A 13,698-nucleotide genomic window follows, 5' to 3' on the forward strand; every position below is an offset into this window, starting at 1 on the left:
ACGTGTTATATCTTACCCTTTCAGTACAGAGTGAACACTGGATGAGACAAAACAACAATCCACTTAGTTCACAAATTGAAGTGTGGATTTATACAAAGTGACTTAAGTGGGGTAAAACACAATCAAATAACCAACTGAGGAGAACACATGGAGAGCAGAGCGCCATGAAGCCACACTTCAGTTCCGCCCTCCTCAGGAGCCAGAGAGACGATTAAATGAAGTGAGGAGGAAGAGCCAAGAAGCAACGAAAGGGTTGGGATTGGAAGGATTTTTTTTTTAAACGATTATAAATAGGTTAGATGTTGAAAAGGTATTGAGTGTATGGGTTATCCCAATTTCGTAAACACAGACTGCTGACATTCATGTTCAGACAGATGTTAAAATCTCCAAACTCCAGACTAATACGTGAGGAATTTTATTGACTTATCTTGAGCAGCAGAATACATCTTTCACTTTTAAGTTCCAGGCGTTAGAGATGAAGTCAGTTGCTGTGATAATCCACATCTGTAATGAGATTACGTGATTAACCTATTGCTACTTTAAATTCTTTAAAGATTGAGTGGACATCTGTGACACACCAACACCATCACTGTCAGTGGTTGCTGTTGCAGATGCTAACAAACAAAAGCCCATCACTGACATCATCAGGTACTTTGTCAATCATGAACCAACAGCTAGCCACTGAGTCCTGACCATGAGCCCTTAACTCTGAATGACTGGTCCAAAGCGTTCCCGAATGTCGGACTGGCTTAGATATTAGCGGTCCTCCGGGACCAGGAGGCTTCCTGCTTTGATCCCAGCTGTTCCTTTCTTCATGGGCCACATACTGAACCCTAAGCTACTTTGGCACTTAGCATGGCTGCCTTTTGCCACCAGGAGGTGAGTGCTGGCCATAAATCATAAAGGGCAGTCCATTTACCCCTTTGGTCGTAAGGTGGGCACAGATGCACAACGTTTAAAAACAAGTTGTTGAGGAGACAAAGGGACAGAATGCAAACACAAATAAACCGAGCTGATTTATGGCTTAGCTTAGCTAGCATACAAAGAAAAGCAGGTAGCACATATGCTAAAAGTGCTGTTACACTGGTGGAAAGAAGAGAGGAGAGAGCCAACCTAACACTAAGCCTGAGCTTGATGTTTCTTGGCATCAAATTATTAGGCTAATTTCATTTTTCTTGTACAAACTGATAAATTCAGTGTTTTTCACCTTCTTACGTGAATGTTAATACACACCTGGTAATTTTTGGTGATACTCTGGTTATTAACATTAGCATGACTACTAATACTATTTTTCACCAACAGTGGCGTGAGGATTGGGATCAAGTATGTTACAAAATGGCAAAGGAAACCTCAAAGTTGCCATCTGTCAATACTTCATGACCACATGAGGTTAAAATGATAGAAAGGGTAGCAAGCATTCAGACAGAAATAACTGTCTGGTATATCATAGTATGTGTGGGGGGGGGATGTGTGTTTGTGTGTGTGTGTGTGTGTGTGTGAATTTGCTGAGCAGTCAAAGCTATTTTAAATTAGCTAGGGTGAGAGTAACTACTAAAGAGTCTGCATGAGAAACACCATTGTTTGAATTCATCAGCAGACTTGGGGAATGTTCCGGTATGAGACGTACCTAAAATACACTCACAGCGGGACACTTGATACCTGAATCAAACACACAGTGTTCGTCTAGGTGGTGTGAGTGTCTATACTATGTTGGGATAAGGGATTGAGGTGGGTGTCATATATATGTGGGTGAATTTTTTTGTAAGATTTAGGAGGGAACTTGAAATCTCACCTATTGTGCCGTCACTGACTGTTAGCATTTCCACTAGCATTACTACAACTAGCATCTTGGCTCCATCCCTGTTGTGCAACTTCTCCCTCAAAGTCCCTAGTATGGTCAACCATCTTTTGATCAATTTTAAAATGTAGGTTTGACAGACATAACAACATTTCTTTATTTAAGACCAGAACACAGACAGAAATGTTGAAACTCGGCAGGCTGACTCCAGACATGACTCCAGACACCAGACATGGTGTGTCTGATGTGTTACTTTTATGAGGTGTTGGCAGTTTATAAAAAAATGCTATTAAACTATTAAATGCTAGTAAACATTTACTTTGGTGATAGTCATGAACAAAAACTGAGCAAGGATTTACAAACTAACACTGACAGCCAGGTCATGTAAGGGTTAAATAGTTAAGTAGGCTGTTAAGTTTGAAGATATTTTACTAGCTACTTCATAAAGACAGAGTGACTCAGGGAAAGATGGCAATTGCCAATTAATGTTCAGAAACATTATAGATACATATCTGCTTTAATTATTATTTTGATTGCCAATAAGCTACTGCTCACACGCTATCTTATGTAATTAATTCGATAGTTTTAGGATAGTTGTAGGACCTTGAATACATTTGACAATGTTCACCTAGCCAATTGCACTATAAAATCTCTGGCTGAATCAATTGTCTGATGCAGGGACAAGGTATACTAGCCGAGATTTTGTGATATCAATTTGGACTAAACAAGTAACTGTACCATCCCATTTCAAAGCTGACAAATTCTGAAATACTTTGTGTGTACATGAGTATACTTTGTGTATGCATGCGTATACTTTGAATACTTTGAGTAAATCCTCCAAGCAAAATCAGACCATTCTAGTCACCATAGTGCTCATAGCTCAAGTTCATACACCTTAAAAAAGCCTACACTTAGATAATGCATCCTGGGAAGTGGAATGTTAAAAGCAAATAGACTGATTTCCTGTAATCCACTTGTCAAGATGGATTACAGGATGTTCTTTGTGTGTGAATTATTTACACACAACTGTTTTTATCTGCCAGTGTATTTGGCTGGACTAATTTCTAGTTTCACCATCATATTCCAATATTTTTCATGATTTGCTCTGCTTTATCAAACAGAGCTATATAAAACCGCATAGTGCATAAGCTAATATTGAATGAAAGTTCTATTTGAGAATACATACACAACGCTGTGTTTACATTTCTCTGTCATATCTATTAATCAAAAAGTTAGCAGGCTGTATGTGTGTATGTGTGTGTGTGTGTGTGTGCGTGCGTGCGTGCGTGTGTGTGTGTGTGTGTGCGCGTGTGTGTGCATGTGTGAGATCATCAGTCGCATATCAGTCTTCCGTGTTCTCCTCGGGGCTAAGTGACATTGGCTGTTCTACGGCTCGACAGCTGCTGTTTATACACAGAATTCTCTTTATAAATAGTTTACAGATGCGAGTTTATTGCTCAGTCTCAGGAAACTGAACTGTGTCCGATATGTGTAAGGATTTATAAATAAATGTTTCTCCCAAAAAGGGGAAAGAAAAGGAGGAAAGACAGAAACTGCTATATATGACTTTAGGATTTGACATCTTACTTCGTCTGACAGAATAATTTATGCTGATTGTGAACTTAATTGACACAAGTGTGGAGAAGCATGTTTATAGTACTTGTGTGGAATCCACAATCTTAAGTGCTGTATCCCATTCAGAGAGAGAGACAGAGAGAGAGAGAAAGAGAAAGAGAAAGAAAGTTTTCAAAGGACTTAAAAGGCCATTTTAAAAATGTGCATAAATACTCTGGCTTAAGCCAGACCATCTAAACATCTTTACTTGGGCACACACACGCACACTCCCATCCAAATATCTGTAATCCAATAGCCCGATAGCTTGACCCACTGCGCACATTTATAGAAACAGCCCCCCCCCCAGGCAAGCCCCCACCTTTCCCGACACCCCTTACCCCTCCTCCACATACCCCACCCGTGCTTCGCAGTCAGTCTGGTCATCAACTTTTCTGATGCGCCTCAACAGCTGACGGTCGACAAGGAGGCCTCCTCTCTCTCCCTTCAGTACACATACACACAGAAAGAGAGAGAGGGCTGAACAAAATCAGGGCAACAATCAGTTGACCCCCTTTCGTACCACAGAGACACAGATCCCGGGGAGAGTCAACAAGCCACGGTGGGACGTTGCTGTAGACCGTGCAGGAGCGGAACCCGACACAGGAAGCTGGTCAGAAGGGGGGACTATCAGAGGATTTTTCTCAGCACACCCAACTCCCAGAACTTGTTCCATACCTGAGTGAAACTCACCGCCGGCACCATGCAAAAGAAGACGAAGCTGAAGCTCACCATCTTCTGCCTGGTGGTGGGCATGTTCTGCATGTTCACCGCCGTCGTGTCGGACCACTGGGCCGTATTGAGCCCCAAGGTGACGGAGGTCAATAGCACATGCGAGGCGGCCCACTTTGGTCTCTGGAGGCTGTGCAAGAAAAACCTCTACATCACAGATGTGGAGAGAATCGGCCATAGTTGTGGCCCCATCAGCCTACCGGGAGGTAAGTACAGTCCCACAACTAGCTCCCTCTGACACGCATATGGGACATTCTGTGTGAAAAGGGAATTCTTAGAATTTCGTAATGCTTAAAATAAACACTGAATTCCTTATCCACCCAAACATTAATGGATTACCAAACACTTTATGCTCTGTGTTATAAGTTGTTATTGCATCAGACAAGGTGCTTTGGTTGAACTTGGTCACACCCCATGGCTGGAGTGTTAAGAACATTTGACAGTCACGTAGAGAGCTGTGCTGTGGTGTTCTGTAGTGACTCCATGCAGAGTGGTCCATTATGTGGGCCACAGTCACCCGATCTGCCAGGGACTCTCAGACTTAGTAATGTGGTGCGCCGTTCGTGGATTAACCCCTTCAGGTCCAGTGAGGCACAATCTTCATTGATAGTGCTGAGGGGCACAAAGTCAAGTGCTACAAGTATTATGAGATTATGAAGACATTTGAGTACACCAGACAATTCTGGTACTTAAGTGTCAAACATCCATAAGAATAAACAGCCCTCAAAATGAAAACAAATCTCATGTTTTTGAAGTCAGTTTTAGATCAAATCTCATGTTTTTGAAGTCAGTTTTAGATCAAATCCGCACGTTAGGTATCTGCACACCTGAACCTTGTTGTAACAAGACCGACCATGTCTGTTGGGTGGGTTCTCCAAATCAAGAGAACCGTTATTCTCATTCAGTAGAGTGCACTGAGAACCATTATTCCCATTCAGGAGAGTGCACTGAGAACCGTTATTCTCATTCAGTAGTGCACTGAGAAACATTATTCCCATTCAGTAGTGCACTGAGAAACATTATTCCCATTCAGTAGTGCACTGAGAAACGTTATTCCCATTCAGTAGAGTGCACTGAGAACCATTATTTTCATTCAGTAGAGTGCACTGAGAAGACTAGTAACAGACTGGGAAAGGAACTCAAATAGCAATCATTCCTAGTTAGGATGAAATATGAATAGTTTTGTCACATATTGTATGTACTCAGGGTACAGTACAAGTGTCCCTCTGAGGAGAGGAAGAGAGAAAAACAAAGACAACCTAACTGGTAGGAACCTGTGATGCACAGAATATCAGTGCAGGTGTAGACCCAATATAGATCACAAGCCCACTGATCATATTTGGAACAAATTCTTCCCAAACAGTTGGTGTGTAAGCTGAAATGCGTGTGAACCAAAGGTCCCCCACCTGTTAATGGTGACATTCCTGAGGTGGCATATGATGAACATGTGCTGACAAAGTCCCTGTCATCCACCTTATCTAAGCATTCATCAGCCAGGGCACTCTTGTCAGTCAACAGATATCTTGCACTGTCATAATATGACTCACACTTAAGAAAAGTAATCCTCATAAGACCTCACCCACTTCAGTGAAGTCCAACTCATCCTCATGTCAAGGTATTCTTTGCAGAATAAGACTGATACGTATTTGCATTGCAATATATCTGCAGTGATGTGGTCTAGGCCAGGAAAGACCGCAAAACAAGAAGGCTTAACTATGCCAAGCATGTACCAACAGCTCCAGGAAAGGGAGGAACCAGGCAGGTGCAGGGTAATGCTGGAACTAACACATAATCTACCAGTTGCTCCAACAAGACACACCACAACATCTGCACACCACAAGAGCAAGGGGTTTGGTAACCCCACGAGGGAATGCTTTTGACATTCTTTTTTATTTTTGGAGACGGAATTTATTGGTTTCCCTGTTTAGGAAGCTGAACGATAGAATGTTATGTATGCACTGAGATTGTCTGCGGTCAGTGCTGTTGAATCATGGCACCCAATAGGGACATCTAATTTTGAAAACACCCTTATGTTATATGGATTTTTAGTTATTTGGGGAAAAAAAATCTCTATACAATTAAAATGTATATGTATACAGGGCTTTTGTAGATTTTGGCTGTTGAAATGTTCATATATATGCACACAATATAAATCTAATTGAGGACTATGGTTCAATTCAATTCAATTCAATTCAATTCAATTCAATTCAATTCAATTCAATTCAATTCAACTTTATTTCGCCATGTATACAGATACTAGGAATTTTTTTTGGTATTCTCCATGCAGGCTATAGTATCACAAATACTATAGTATTGTGGGTTTACATGCAGTAACCTGTGACAACAAGACACCACTCATCACAAGCCTGAACTAAAACAGTTTAGTTTTGGATCTGTGCCTAGTAGTATTATATAAACATTACAATGACAGACAGCAAAAGTCCTGACCACATGAGTCTAATAGTACCAGTGCTAATTCTGTCTTTAGAAGTTGTACACATGCAATGGATCATCACCACGTTGAATTTTTTAAAAGTGCTCTCTTTTCTACAATACTGCAACTGTAGATTATTCTAAATACAACTAACGATAATAAATAGAAATAAATCGTTAGGACAGTTAGACTTCCCTTACTTACTGTGAAAATATAACAGTTTTATTGAAATGAACATTCATCAGATTGAATTGACTGAACTGAAACGTACACGAGTTTTAAGACCAAATTTAAGGTTATTGGTTATTGGTTATATATAAGGTTATTGGCGGCCTGCCTCCGTTGTTATAAGGCTTGAAGATGCACAACTACTTGACAGCCAGATATGTGGGTGAGTCATCACAGACTGGTTGGCTCCATGCCTTCTCATTGGTTAGCCGCTTATGGCGGGAGAACGCAAAACTTCCTGTGCCACTACAGTAAGAGCTTTTGATGGATCGAGATGAAAAAATAATAGTGAATGTTAGCAGGACAAGGTATAATGAGTATTAGTTATCAGTCAGCCCACTCTAACCTGAACTTCCATGTTTTAAGGAGGAAGTTCTATATGAATGAATAATGCTTCATGTCTCACACCAAGAAATGAGGAGTGGTAGAGAGTTGTTTGTTTTTGTTGTTGTTGTTGTGCAGAGTGAGGTGCTATTGGCTGCTTCTGTGTTGCACTCGAAGGTCTGGCAGCAGAGAGTACATTGGGTTCCTGTTCCGAGCCCTAAGCTGAATGCAAATCAAATCTTAATTGGTTTCGTATTTTCATCCGCGGACAAACATAATGAAGCCGTTTGAGTGACGGCGGAAGTCAATCGTCAGAGGTTAAATCGTTATCCTTTCTGATAAGCTGTGTAATTTCTAGAAGAACACAGAAATGAGGAAAATTATCTCAGGACTAATGTTTCATTACACTTTGAAACAAGTGAGTCTTGATAGTCACATGAATAGAATAGAATAGACTTTAATTGCCATTGTGCAGTAGATACACACAACGAAATTCGCTTGTGCATCCACTAAAAAAAACAATGCTCACATCCACATACACACTTCAACCACACTAAAGCATGCTTGCATCCACCCACGCACTAACACATAAATATATTAAAAACATAAATTAGGAAATCATCAAGACATCAAATATTGCACAGAGTCCCATATTGCATATCCCTGTAAACCTATAAAGTGCAGTTGTGCTTAGTGGAGGGTAGGAGGGTTGTGTGGTTTTTTAGTTCTGTGATATCCCTCTAGTATGAATGGCATTATAGGAGACAAGAGGAACGTGTTTTTTTTGTGAACACGTCAGTCCATGGAACCAACAAAGATGTTGGCTTGAGTGTTTCTTTGTACTTTGTGTGTGTGTTTGTGTGTATGCATGTGTGTGTTTGTATGTGTGTGTTTGTGTGTATGCTTGTGTGTGTATGCGTGTGTGTGTTTGTATGTGTGTGTTTGTGTGTATGCTTGTGTGTGTATATGCGTGTGTGTGTTTGTGTGTGTGTTTGTGTGTATGCATGTGTGTGTTTGTATGTGTGTGTTTGTGTGTATGCTTGTGTGTGTATATGCGTGTGTGTGTTTGTGTGTGTGTTTTGTATGTATGTGTGTGTGTGTATGCGTGCGTGTGTTGGTGTGTGTGTGTGTGTGTTTGTGTGCGTTTGTGTGTGCGCCTCCTGTGTTACATTTCTACAAGCGCAGGATTTAAATTTAGCCTGCATGCAGCAAGGCAGCTGGGCAGGCGTCAGAGCCGTGTGGCAGTCAAGTTGAAAGGCTTGACTGACAGAACCACCTGCGTTTAGCGGGCTTAAACCACCTGGGCCCTTGTTGTCCCTTGCAAGCCCAGCACCTAAGCTAACTGACCTCCTCTTAAACCATTACCCATTGCAACCTCTTGAGGATTGGCGTAAGGAAGTCCCTAGTATCAAAGCCAAATCTTACCTCATGTTCCACCACTTCAATAAAATAAAGTATCTCTTCAGTGGTCAGTGTCAGCTGTAGTAGATGTCATGATTCGCACAAGATAGAGACTCAAAAGGATTAAGAACTGAGAACCACAAGAGAATTGGCCAAAACCCAGATACCAGTCACGCTAAAAGGCTGCTCTAAAAGGGATGCATGACATTTTGAATGTCTGTGTAATTGACTTCCACCCTGAGAGCCACCCTGCATATAAAACCTGTGGTGAACCATTCCTCATTAGCTTTTCATTTGCTAATTCATGGCTGTGTCAATAGTCAGTCAGTCTGGTGAGTAGTGTTTGGTCAGTCTGGTGAGGCTGGTGAGGCTGAGGGTTTTTTGTGGTTGTTGTGGCCAAAAGTGAATACATTTGCTGCAGGAATTCTCAAAAAATAGTGGTTAAAATTGCAGTGATTTTGAGTTAAATAAAATCAATTGTAAATAAGGCAGAGTTTTTTTTGCAGAAATATCATGGTAAGAAGAGAAAATTGCAATTCTAATTGTGGGAACTCCTTGAATTTGCGTGAATTCGTGAAAACACAAGATCGCAAAATCCTGGATGCACTGCAATGTGCAAGTGAAGATACTTAAGAAAATATATTTAAAAGTCATAAACGCAACGGCATTCCAGTGTGTATGTCAAAACCACTTTGCTTCTAAACAGTTGTTTGTTGTACTCCATTTATGATATTTACCTAGAGTGTCAGATCTTCACAGTATTTGACTTTCATGAGTGTCAGATCGCCTCCATTATTGGTTGTGACCCAGTGTGACAATGCTGCCGGTCTAAGAAAAATACTCCAACTAACAGTGTTCCTCATCCACCAGCTCATGATCATCCACCTGCTGTTAAAAGAGTCCAGCAATTAAATCTAAGCATGTGCCCGTGTAGGTGTGTTGTGTTGAGTCTGTGTATGTGTGTATTGTGTTGAGTGTGTGTGTGTGTGTGTGTTGTGTTGAGTGTGTGTATGTGTGTATTGTGTTGAGTGTGTGTATGTGTGTGTTGTGTTGAGTGTGTGTATGCGTGTGTTGTGTTGAGTGTGTGTGTGTGTTGTGTTGAGTGTGTGTGTGTGTGTGTGTGTGTGTGTCTGTGTGTCTGCCCAGGCATGTGAGTCCTATCCAAAGCTTTGAGGTGAGGGTATAATTAGGATATAAAAAGGTAATGAAGCAGGCAATGCAGCAGCATAATTGACACAGCGCCGGCGCTAAGTGGCTATTTAGTCAGCATGCAAAGGGCAATAGCACAGTAAAAAAGGCCTGGCTAAGAGCTTCAGTATCAATCTATCTTTACCCAGGCCTATGAGGGCAATCGCCTCTTGTGAAGAACTACAATTACCATCACAGTAACCCCACTTAGATAATATTCATCTAGGCGTTGTTGGTGACGTGATCCTGTGTTTAGCGGCAGAAAAAGGAGTTTGGTCCCCCCCTGGTTGGGGAGACAGTCGGCGTGCCAGATTTGAATGGCTTCAATGCAGTGAGGAGATCCGTTTCATATACCGGTTCTGGCACATATTTGGAAGGGCTTTAAGGTTTCATGCTAGCATCATGCTATACTATGGGAGCAGCATTAAGGTTTCATGCTAGCATCATGCTATACTATGGGAGCAGCTTTAAGGTTTCATGCTAGCATCATGCTATACTATGGGAGCAGAATTAGCACGTTAATAAATAAGGCATAATGAGGACTTTGTGTTCATATCAGTGTGCTATGCCAAAGAGACATCCTCTTGACACCTAGTTGAATTTGTAGTTCTCTGCCGTAACACAGCTTAGTGCAAGTTAACAGTTGTTTACTATCTGTCACACATCACAAAAGATAAACCAATATCAATTTAGGCTTAAGTATACTCGGTAGTTCTGACCAAAGAGGCTTTTTATAGGGGCTGTGACAGGACAACCTCAGTTGATCTGGTCAGCGGCCCTACCCACGACTGAAAATGGGTGAAACAAATATTAGTCGCTGGGCAACAGTGCATGCTTGACTAATTGGAAGTGTCTCAAGTCAACCTACTCATGCATTAGGCCCTGTAAAACAATCCATGGGCAGGAATGTTCAGGGTAAACATACAGGATTAGATGACTGTCTGAGCCAAGTACGAAAAAGTGAATAGCGTAAACACCGATGTCACACTAATAGAAAAACTGTATTCATTCATTTACATGGTACTTACATCTGTTGTTTTTCCAGAGGCGCTTGATGTGTGCTGTACTTCACATTATGTGTCAAGTATAATTCCTTAAGTAGTTAATTGAGATAATTTTATTGGTATTATTGCTGTTTATCGCTGCTACAGCTGTTCAGAGCTATTCAACACATTCAATGTACATAGACATGTCCACCTTACAAACGGTTTATCACCCTACCTACAGTATATCACCCTACATACAGTATATCACTGTAATGGATTGTCATAAAGCATCTAAAAGTGAAGTTCAACAGTATTAGACATGTATTTACCAAATCATTCTCTCTCTGTCTTCTAGAGCACAACTGCACTTACTTTAGGCACTTCACCCCAGGAGAGGAATCTGAAGTTCTTGACATGACGACCCAGAGAGGTGAGTGTTGTGCTTCTGTATTGGTCTGCTACCTCAACGTCACTACAAAAACCAGATCCAACTCAAAGGGCTTTTGTTAAATCTGCTTTCTCAGCTAATCTGAATTGTAACCGGATCATTCTGATATTCATACCTGTTCTATAAAATGTCTCGTGGAACTGGGTGAGAGTGAACCAAATGTATCAGAGTGTATCAAATCACACATATGTAGAAGAGACACAAACAGACTTCCAGGAAATGGTGTGTGTGTGTGCGTGTGTGTCTGTGTGTGTGTGTATGTGCGTGTGTCTGTGTCTGTGTGTGTGTGTGTGTGTATGTATGTGAGGGGGCAACCAGGAGGGGTGGGTGGGTGTGCTCAAAGCCCAGACCCCTCCACACACATAGAGCACCCCCTACGGTGGCCCCCAGTGTCATGAGCCCATTAGGCCCTCATCGTGGCATGTTCTGCTACATGTTAAGGCAGGATACAGGAGGCGATGTATAACGTAGCATGGGCTCCTCGATGTAACTCAAGGGGAGGGCTGTCAGGGCCCATAACCGGGGGTGTAAATGAGATGAGCTCTGTGGATTCCAACGCACTATTAACATCAGCCTGTGACTGAGGACTGAAGGACTGTGAAGTGAGCGGTCTCTCTCCGGTCAAAGCAAACACTTCCTTCCCCAGAGGACGTTTAAAGAAAAAAGGAGAGAGAGAGAAAAAAAAGTCCTTCAGCTAAAACAATCAGAGAAAATGCAATTAAACTAATCAGAGAAGATGAGGCGACACAGCAAGGATTCTCCCCCCATAAATAACCCTGGACAAGATAATCAGCCACTACAGAGACAAATGAAAAACACTCAAGGTTACAGCCTACAGACAACTTTGTGTCCAATCATTTGTCTGTTTACTGCATACTGTCTTAACCTTGAGCTGTAAGGAGCTGTGTTTTGTAATAATTGTTTTACTAATATGTTGCCTCAACTTTTTTGGGCTGATAATGGTCTGCTAATTTGTTTACTTTGACCACGTAGTCTAGCAGCACAGAAGAAACTAAACGCCTCCTTTCCAGCCATCATCCTTGTAGTTTGAGATATTAGTGGGATGGATGTTTTGAGGGGGTGGTTTGTAATGTGATGTTATATGCTAACAGGGGACTGTTGTGTCTGTCATTTAGAGTAAAGTCCAACAAATGAATGTAAAGGTGGGTTTACAGTTGGCAGAACATGTCACAGCGAACAAATAGAACAGCGACAAAATGAATATCAATGTAAGGAAATGAATGCAGTTTGCAGCTCGATTTGAATGAAGTATGAACTGTAAAATGACATGAACACCTACACAGCAGGATGAAAATAATTCAACGTTTTTTAATGACTGTATGGATATTGTATTTCATAGTACATAATATTTCTTTCCCAATACATACAAATTTGAGAGTTGTTGTGTTTTGTGTTCATGTACTAAATCGTTTTATAGTTTATTGCACTGATCATTGCGTATTTGATACATTATGACACGTTTAGCTGCTATGTGCATGTTGTGATAGCTGGAGACAGGGTCAAAGTTTAACATATTTGAACTAGGAGTGGCATGTCGAGTAAAAAGAAGTTGTTTTGTTCAGCCACTATAAACGTTCTGTCACTGAGACAAAAAAACTGTAAAACCTACCTGAACACTTCATCGGCAGACCCTGCATCCTTCCCCTCGTCTACAGAGTGTGAACTAAGGCTTGGAGATCTACAAAAGGATCAATAAGGGATTTTCTAAATGTAATGTAACTATGACATCCAAATGCTGTACTATCAGTTCCCTTGAGAGAACTCTCTTGGGCTAGAATGTGAAGCATATCCCATAAGGACTAGAACATTCAAACCATGATAGGATCACCCTCCTCATCAGAGAATCCTTTGAGGAATTGGATCTTGTTTATTTCATCTTAATGGATAGGATGGTCCGTGTACAGCACAAGGCTGTAATGTAGCCCTCTGTGAAGAGGCTGCTAAGGCACAAAGATGACACCTCTCCTTCTCCGCTAGTTTGTCAATCTGATTTAACAAATTCTCGGCTTCAATTAGGCATCGTGCCATAAATTACAGTCAGCTGGAAATGTAAAGACCCCCTGTTGTGTACTCAAACAACAGGGAGCCTTAGAGTTACCTCTTGCGGTTCTGATAAGATAACCACCAGGAATCTCAGCGCATGCACATTACTGTTAGTTATGCCTCACTTGTCAGAGAATTCTGTCATCTACTCGTTTTACGCATATTTTAATATTGTCACGATTCACAATGTGCTTTCATGATCACTGACGTTCACAAATGTTGTTATCGTAAACCCCCATTGTGTCTTTAATTAAAAGAAAGTTGTGAATCATACATTATGATACACAACTATGAGGTGTCAAAGTGATCTTGAATCTCCTAATTGGGCAGTTGGTAGAGGCTTACCTGTGTGAGTGGATTGTTCAATTCTCTCGTATCTCTCTTCCCTCCCTAGAGTACAGCATCTCAGCGGCTGCCATCGCTATCTTCAGTGTGGCCTTCATGATCCTCGGGACGATCTGTGCTATCGCAGCCCTGGCCCAGG

The 13,698-nt window shown here is 41.3% G+C and overlaps 1 protein-coding gene across 1 annotated transcript in view; it reads left to right on the forward strand.

Moving 5' to 3' along the window:
• The first annotated feature begins 3,813 nt into the window (after positions 1-3,813).
• cacng1a (calcium channel, voltage-dependent, gamma subunit 1a) overlaps positions 3,814-13,698 on the forward strand; it is a 12,337-nt gene continuing 2,452 nt past the window's right edge. The window contains exons 1-3 of the mRNA XM_012827490.3: positions 3,814-4,347; positions 11,058-11,132; positions 13,609-13,698. The exon at positions 13,609-13,698 is cut by the window's right edge and continues 48 nt beyond it. Coding sequence (XP_012682944.2) covers positions 4,113-4,347; positions 11,058-11,132; positions 13,609-13,698 — 400 coding nt within the window. The 5' untranslated portion in view covers positions 3,814-4,112. The remainder of the gene's footprint in view (positions 4,348-11,057; positions 11,133-13,608) is intronic.

The sequence above is a fragment of the Clupea harengus genome, chromosome 26, assembly GCF_900700415.2.
Source record: "Clupea harengus chromosome 26, Ch_v2.0.2, whole genome shotgun sequence".
NCBI classification, from domain to species: Eukaryota; Metazoa; Chordata; class Actinopteri; order Clupeiformes; family Clupeidae; genus Clupea; species Clupea harengus.